The following is an 8,751-nucleotide window of genomic DNA, read 5'->3' on the forward strand; positions in this document are numbered from 1 at the left end:
CAGAATTATTTATTAAATATCTCCATTTAATAGCTAGACCATTGCTTATGAGAACAAATCTCTCTATTCTGTCGTGGGTATATGCTATTTTTACGAAGCATCAATTGTACGCATCAAGCTAACAAGTTATCATAAATTCTCTCAATTACAATTTGCTTATGATCATGAGACAAATATTTTCAATCTTATAATTTTCGAATATGCAATTGCTGTTTCAATTACTCCACCAGAACGCACAAAGATGAGTCCCCAATGAAAGTTGAAAATATATGTTGGAATAAATCTCCTATAATATCTTGAAATAGTGACTGGAGATTCTGTTAAATTATTATTTGCTTATTGTTATCAGTCTTTCCAACATGAAGGGGGATGATAAATAGTTGGAAAATAATAATTAAAATGCATTATTATTATTTTATATAGATCCCCACACAAATCAATTATGAGAAAAATATATTATACATCGACTGCCAGATGATTTGACTGACCAACAAGTCCAACATTCCAACTGTAAATGCACCTATGCAGATTGATGTCCCAGCAAAACAATCTATAAGTGCAAATGAAACTAAAACATGGAAAAATGATCGGTTCCAAGGATAAACATTCTTGAAAAAAGGAAAGGAGCAAATGATCAATATGGTCATAATGTGGAGACATTTGTTAATCCTAAAGACATAACTTTTATTAAACCTCGAGAGAGGTTCATGTACCTGAAAATAATAAAAATGAAGAGATCTCTATTAGTTATGTCATTACATGAAAAAGTTGGAATAATAAAGATAAAGTTGTCGGCAACATTTTCGCTTATAATGAAATAATGAAACAAGACAAGAATCTAGAAGCTGAATTTGTTGATGAATGTAAATGGTAAAATAAATTGGCCAAAATGTAAAGACGCAATTCAAATTTAAAGTTTTTGGACCTATAATCCAAACATATGAAGGTGTAAAGTCAGTAGGGTACTAATGTACAAAAATGTAATGAGAAAAATGAAGTCGTAAGATATAAAATTTGACTTCTAGCAAAATGATTTTCACAAAATTTTGGCATTTATTATATGAAATATATTCTCTTGTGGTGGATGTAATCGCCTTCAAATGTCTTATTAGTCTGGCAATACATGAAAAATTGACATGCGTCTAATGGATGTTATTATAGCCTATTTATATGGCTTATTCGTTTGATAGTGAAATTTATATGAAAATCCTAGAAGGATTCAAAATGCATGAAGCATATAAAAATTTCCAAAAAATTGTTGTTGAATAAAGCTTAAAAATCATTAAATAGATTAAAAAAATAAAGGCATATGTGGTATAATCGCCTTAATAAAATAATTATCTATCAGTTGACTTATAATTTAAAGAGATTTTACATGGATAAAGCAAATCCATTGAGTACCCCAATGATTATGAGATCACTTGACATAAATAAGATATCCATTTCAATCCATTAAAATTTTGTCTTGGAGTGCCATATCTCAATTCAATCAAGCATAATATATAGCATGATAAAAAGATTAATTAGCTTCAATTGTTGTTATATGGCTCAATTAAGGGGGAGATATTATGAAGATGATATGTACTCATAATGCATTTTTATAATATGTTAACTACACTATATATTTAGAGGGATAATTATAAAAATTGCACTCTTTTTCCAAAGACCAAGTTTTTATCTCATTGGATTTTTCTTGAGAAGGTTTTTAATAAGGCAATCTTATTAGCGTATAATAAAGAAGAACATCCAAGGGGGAGTCATGAAAATATTAATAAAGCGAATGTTCAACTTTCTAATCCCACATCTTCTCCATTTTATTCTCACATTTTTTCTTTCTTGATTGTAAATATATTAGCAGGATCATACTCTTCTCTAACACGAAGATACTAAAATAATAATAATACAGGTTATTTATCTGAACCACACAAAGGCAACTCCCAAACAAGATTTCCATCACAAGTGAAATCACTACTATTTCATGGCGTTCAACAAATTTATTCAAGAGATAATTTGGCAGACATCGCTTACCTCACGTTTTGAGAAACTGATATATGAGACTATAATTTGTAGACTCAGAGACATAAAATGATGTCATAACCAGGAGTAATAAAATATGTGTTGCACTCTTTTTTCTTATACCAAAGTTTTCTCCCATTAGGATTTTCTTAGTATGATTTTTAATGAGGCAGCTTGCGATACATATTAATAGAGAAGTATATTCTTTTTCATTCATTAAGATTTTTTTCCCATCAAGTTTTTTCTAGTAAGATTTTAACAAGTTACATTATTTGAATAGATATCTAAGGGAGAATGTTATAAATAATATATTTGTTTGTATGTCCATAACCCCTAAAGATATTATTCCAAATAGTAACTCTTCAAAATTATTAATTCTTTTTCGTTATAACTTACAATGTATTGAGAACTTATAAATCAAGTCATGTATAAGAAACAAGATAATACAATGAAAATAATACAATGAAAATTATCCTATTTCTTCTTGTCCTAATTTTCTCTTTCTATTGTCTTTAGTATGTTCTCGTTGTAGGGGTGTTAACGGGCCGAATCGAGCTGAACTTTGGTATTAAAAGGCTAAGCCTGTGTTCAAATGTGTCAGCCAGCTTGTTTTCAGTTATGAATATAATTATTGGCATATGTCTGGCTTATTTACAAAAAATGAAAGCCTAGTTTAGCCTATTTAAAAAAAAAATAAGACAACAAAAATTTATCCAAACAGAATGTACAATCAACAACATTAGTAATTCCATAAATAGTCATAAATTCAATGTATATATCCAAACAACAAATATAGAACAAAATCATTCAAAAAGTCTGTTTAACTAATAAAATGAGGTGAAATAGATTGAGGAGAGAGAGAAGATTATTACAAGTATTATAAAAAATATAAAATAAAAATTAATATACTAAGTTAGTTTGAGAGGCTTTAAGACCAAACTTTTGAATTGAAGCCTGAGGCCTTTTTATTAAACGAACTTTTATATAAGTTCAAGTATGATCCCAACAATTAATTGTAGACATATAAGCTCATACCTTTACCAGCGAGCCAAAGTTCTTAATTGGTCTACCACCCTTATCTCGTTGTCCTTTAGTTTCATAACAATAACTTGTTTTATACAAATATTTGGAATAGGTTATTCTATCTATCATTTTTTTTGTTTACTTTGTTTACCACTTTAAAATACCGTTAGATCGGAATCTCAATAGAAGAGAGAAAGATGAAGATTAGTTAAGATTCTGACCTAACGATATTTTAAAGTGATGTGAAGGTAGACAGAAAAAAAATGGCAAGAGAATATCCTAGACCAAGATATTTTTAAAATATATTTTTCCCTTCACTCGTATATCTCCCCTTCACTTATAAAATGTGAAGCATTTGATAGCACATTTCAGTATCACACGTAACACCAACCAATTTCACTGAAATCCCTAGAACTGAACTACACCAAGCAATGGCTTCTTCTCTCATTCTCTCTTATTCTTCCATGACTCGCCCTCTGTCAGTTTCACTATCTCTCTGATTTTCCCTTTCTTTCATTCTATCCTCACTTTCAGTTTTCTTTGTTTTGCTTCTTTCGTTAATGTGATAGCACAATATTTGCATTTCTTGATCAACCATTTTCACCATTCGCTATTTTTTTTTGTTCCACAATTGAGCCTCACATTCAGATATTGCTTGCTGAAATGACAGTATGATGTTGAAAAGAAAAAAAAATGGGAGGAATTTTTTGAGTTTATAACTTCGCAACCCGGCTTGTTGGGTTTAAATTCAATCTCAACTTGGGAACATCAATTATTCATGTTTGATTCTCATTTGAAAAGATTATGTGCAAGATTCTTAGTTCAGTTTAACTGGACTAGTCAACTTCAACATGGGATAATTTGATGCTTGAAGCTAACTCAACTGCATATCACTTAAAGCAAATTAGCATTACTACAATTTTCATTTCTGATTGACGGCATTTTCTTAATTATTGAACATGTTTATCTTGTTTCTGGGCTTGCTGACGAGCGTTTTGTGAACAAAGCTCTACATTTTTTCAAGCAATTGATCATATAATTGGATTCAAGCATGTTATTATATTTTTATTGAGCTTTTCCTACCTCTGTCAAATTGTAGACCACCACTTTGTTCATGTAACATGCTCTGCCTCATTACAGTAAATATGTTTAGCTTTATGTCGTGCTAAGCTATATGTAAACTCTCCCTCCCCATTTCAACTTGCTGAGGATTTTCGCTGAATTAATAGCTGCACATTGTGTCCGTCTGTGATAATAACTTTTGATATTCCAGGATTTTTTGTTGTTGTTGTTGTGCTTATGTTTGGATGTCACAATTACTAGAAGTACGTTTGATCTGCTCTTCTGTTCAATGTAGGACATGCAAACATTTCAAATTGGTCAATGGACTGCACAGCATAAATTCATCTATCATAAATGGACATGTCGCGAATTTTCCATTTGTCCAACTGAACTCTAAATTCCTCTTAAGTCGCAAAGCTGTTAGTAGAATCAATGCTACATTGACATCTGGAGGAGGAGACCTATATGCTTATCCAAACAGGTCTGATGTTGTGAAAAATGAAGATCTAGTTGGTGTTGAATCTGTTGGAACTGAGGTACAACCTGATGCAATAGCAGTAATTCAAGCACTGGGAGCATACACAGAGCTAACAAGTAATGGTTTTTCTGATGAGAATGATGAATTTCATTTCGACAGTCCAACAGAAGGTTTTGCTTCCATACCAGAGGCCATTGAAGACATTCGGAATGGAAAGGTTGTTACTCTCTGTCTCTTTGGTTTTGCATCACCATAGACTTAGCTTTCTGTTACTAACTGATATTAGTGATTCAGATGGTAGTGGTTGTAGATGATGAGGACAGAGAAAATGAAGGAGACTTAATAATGGCAGCACAGTTGGCTACACCTGAGGCCATGGCTTTTATTGTGAAGCATGGAACTGGGATAGTTTGTGTAAGCATGAAAGAGGAAGATCTGGAGAGATTGGAACTTCCTTTGATGGTAAACAGTCGGGATAATGATGAGAAACTCCGTACAGCATTCACTGTGACAGTGGTATGTACAATTTGGTGCTTTCATCTTTATATATGGAGTTAGTTCTGTACCTCTCTGATCAAGGTCTTCCATTGTTACATAAGCTAAAAACACTACATTTCCTCATCCTATGAGATAATCAGCTTTAGTGAATAATTTTTTTAAGCTCATTTGGATAAGGCACTTAGTTTGTTACTAATTCGGAGCATTTACTTTGTTGCATTTAATCTATTATCTCCAAGTATTCAAGGTACATTTGATTATGATTTAGCAGAACTGCATCATGTCAACAAAGATGATTGAAATTTAATCATCTGTTATGTTGTGCTAGAAATTGTTTTTTGATGTAGTTCAAGAATTATTATTGTATTTTGCTATATTTCAACACTGTACATTGCATTTGTAGGATGCTAAACATGGTACTACCACAGGGGTTTCAGCTCATGATAGGGCAACAACAGTCTTGGCCCTTGCATCAAAAGATTCAAAACCAAGTGATTTCAACCGCCCAGGCCATATTTTCCCCCTAAAATACAGGGAAGGTGGTGTCTTGAAGAGAGCTGGACATACAGAAGCTTCAGTTGATATTGCCATACTTGCTGGTTTGGATCCTGTGGCAGTTCTGTGTGAGATTGTGGACGATGATGGTTCCATGGCTAGATTACCTAAGCTTCGCCAGTTTGCAGAACGTGAAAATTTGAAAATTGTATCCATTGCTGACTTAATAAGGTATGTGGTTGCATTTCATGAAAGATGTAATAAAATTATTGTATTCATGTTTATTGAATCTTTTATGTTTAGATGTCGCTTTCAGGTTGAGATATTACAATTTACATCCCCTGTGTTGTCTGATACCATACTTCACCTTTCTAATATCCTAACTAATTAATTAGAAATTGAACCAATTTGGATATTGTGGTACTTGCTTTTGACTTGAGGTTACTATCATTCCATTATATGTTTCTGCATTAGAGTCTTTAAACCAAAAAAATTTCCTATAGTTATAATTTTCTCAGTGGTTAAAAGGGCGAGTTTGGAGTAGTGGAAAAGCTACTCCTTTGTGACTGAAATGTCACGGGTTCGAATCCGGAAAACAGCCTCTTTGCATATATGCAAGGGTAAGCCTGCGTACAAGGATTGCCTTGACCCCATCCTCGCTAGTCAGTATTTTATGGGGTGTGTTTTTTGGTTTTTTATAATTTTCTTAGTGGTTATTTTTATTTTTTTAGTCTTTTATTTCTCTTGTGTCTTACCCAAGTCTCCTTTGCCTATGTTTTTGCTGCCTGGATACTTTTTGTTTCTTTTTTGGTTAGATAATTGGGAGATTAACGCTTATTTTTATGTCAGGTATAGAAGGAAGAGAGATAAACTAGTAGAACGTGCTGGTGCTTCCCTAATACCAACAATGTGGGGGCCATTCACAGCTAATTGTTATAGGTCACTTTTAGACGGGATTGAGCATATTGCAATGGTTAAGGTGAGCAATGTTTGTGTATATGTTGAACTATATATATGTATCAATGTGTGTGAACTTTCTTGATAGTAGGACTGAATTATTTTTTTAACTAAATAGATAAGAAAAAATGTGAATATGGGAAGGATATTATATGGTATAGCAATATGATTTAGCTCAATCAGTAGCTTCTTGTATGTTAATCATATGGTACTTCAATATAGCCTATTATTCTATCCAAACGTTTTTTTTTTCTTTCAAAGGGGAGATTGATATTGTCAAATTACTTTATGGCTATAAAAATTAAAGTACAAGATATACAGAGGGTGGAATTAGTTTTTAATTTTCTGAGTCTGATCCATGTTGCGGTTTTCCAAACTAGAGATAAGCTAAAGCTATAACCATAAAGGAATATGTCTTCCCTAAGAGTACAGAAACTATTGTTGGGATGGGATATCTTAAGATATTGAATTGAACTACTTCCAAACTATCAAGTCTACTAGTCAAAAAAACCTCAAATAGCTGCCTTGTTCTATGCTAGTGAGATAGCTTAAAATTCTGCAGAGTGGTCCTAATGTAGTAGTAGAATTTTGATCCACAAATGTCCTGGCTTCAACAAACAAATCTGACTTATAACTTAGAAGCCTGAGCAGGCAATGAATATTAATTGTTTTTTCAAAATGGAATAAAGAAAGGTAAAGAACACCTTCTCCTATCCATGATCCACAAATAGGATCCACCAATGGGTTAACCGTAAGCTGAGGCCACTGTAATGCCCCTACAAGAGATTGAATGAAGTCCTGGGCAGTCACAGGGATCCAGTCATACTAGCATTGTCACAGTGTTTTTTGTTTTCTGTGGGGATAAATTGATGTTTACCCATTTTTTATCATTTTTCCTTCAAGGTGTTTGTTGGTAAGTGTAAAAGCCTGCAGGATATGCAAAATTGGCAAGCTCTTCCAATTGTCTTGAAATATTCCATTTTAGATTTTTAGATTGCTTGATTCAGTAGTAAACTGTTGGCCATTTTTGTGGTTTTGACTTTTCTTTGTTTAACAGGGTGACATTGGAGATGGAATAGATGTTCTGGTGAGGGTACACTCAGAGTGTCTTACAGGAGACGTATTTGGTTCTGCCAGATGTGACTGTGGAAATCAGCTTGCTCTTGCAATGCAACAGATTGAGGCTGCTGGTAGAGGCATATTGGTATATCTTCGGGGACATGAAGGAAGGGGCATTGGATTGGGCCACAAGCTTCGTGCTTATAACCTACAGGATGCTGGACGGGATACCGTAGAAGCCAATGAGGAGTTGGGATTACCTGTTGACTCTAGGGAGTACGGAATTGGTGCACAGGTAATTGTAGTAGAAATACTTAAATGATTGGAATATTGAACATGTTATCCTCACTTAATTATTTTACGTTTTTTAATCCATGGTGATTTACAATGATTATGGAAGTTTTACTGCCTGCTATTGTCTGGTGTGCAACACAGAATTCGTGATGTTTTACTTTATTGCATTGAATCAAAAAGTTAAAATTTGAAATTATACTTGCAGATATTGAGGGACTTGGGTGTTCGTTCTATGAAGCTGATGACAAACAATCCAGCAAAATATGTTGGGCTCAAAGGTTATGGCTTGACAATTTCGGGTAGGATCCCATTGTTATCACTTATCACAAAGGAGAACAAGAGATACTTGGAGACCAAACGTGTGAAAATGGGCCACATCTATGGCTTGGAATTTGACAGCAAATTGAACTATAGTGACAGGGGTAATGGTAAAGCCAGTAGTGTTGGTGATTCTAATGCTGCTCCTGGCTTATAAATCTGCTTTTTTTTTTTTTTTTCTAAACTTTATGTTGCACACTGCAGAAGAGGAAGGGCAGTGTAGATTTCCATACTGCAAATTGATATTAGAAGAAAAAGGATCATGATTCTACTTGTGATTTAATTTTTCTAATTCATTTGCCTGATTTTTCTTCTGGCAGCCTTTATAAATTTGGTTTCCTCAGACATTCTTCACTATGAAACTTTATCTAGTGCCATGTAATGTTATATTAGATGAGGGTATTGCCTAGACAAAATTAAGGTTGACTTTTCTTGCTTTATTTTGTGGTTTTTGTAGAGGCCTAGTGGTTCTTTATACTTATATAAAGGTGCTTCTGTATAAGAATGGGTGCTCTTGTAGAGGTTCATTATGTAAAGGTACCTTTTTTTCA

The 8,751-nt window shown here is 33.3% G+C and overlaps 1 protein-coding gene across 2 annotated transcripts; it reads left to right on the forward strand.

Annotated features, from left to right (window-relative positions):
- Positions 1-3,470: 3,470 nt before the first annotated feature.
- On the forward strand, positions 3,471-8,751 carry LOC133300050 (bifunctional riboflavin biosynthesis protein RIBA 1, chloroplastic-like). Of its 2 annotated transcripts, XM_061499539.1 has the most exons (7): positions 3,471-3,517; positions 4,397-4,796; positions 4,874-5,095; positions 5,481-5,803; positions 6,422-6,551; positions 7,587-7,883; positions 8,088-8,751. In XM_061499539.1, the coding sequence occupies exons 1-7, from the start codon at positions 3,471-3,473 to the stop codon at positions 8,355-8,357; spliced, it is 1,689 nt and encodes a 562-aa protein (XP_061355523.1). In that variant the 3' UTR covers positions 8,358-8,751. The 2 variants fall into 2 exon arrangements, with proteins under 2 accessions (XP_061355523.1, XP_061355522.1); XM_061499538.1 differs by lacking the exon at positions 3,471-3,517 and having other exon boundaries at positions 3,860-4,796.

The sequence above is a fragment of the Gastrolobium bilobum genome, unplaced genomic scaffold, assembly GCF_033153095.1.
Source record: "Gastrolobium bilobum isolate Gb01-03AN ecotype WA unplaced genomic scaffold, APGP_CSIRO_Gbil_v1 utg4369, whole genome shotgun sequence".
Taxonomy (NCBI): domain Eukaryota; kingdom Viridiplantae; phylum Streptophyta; class Magnoliopsida; order Fabales; family Fabaceae; genus Gastrolobium; species Gastrolobium bilobum.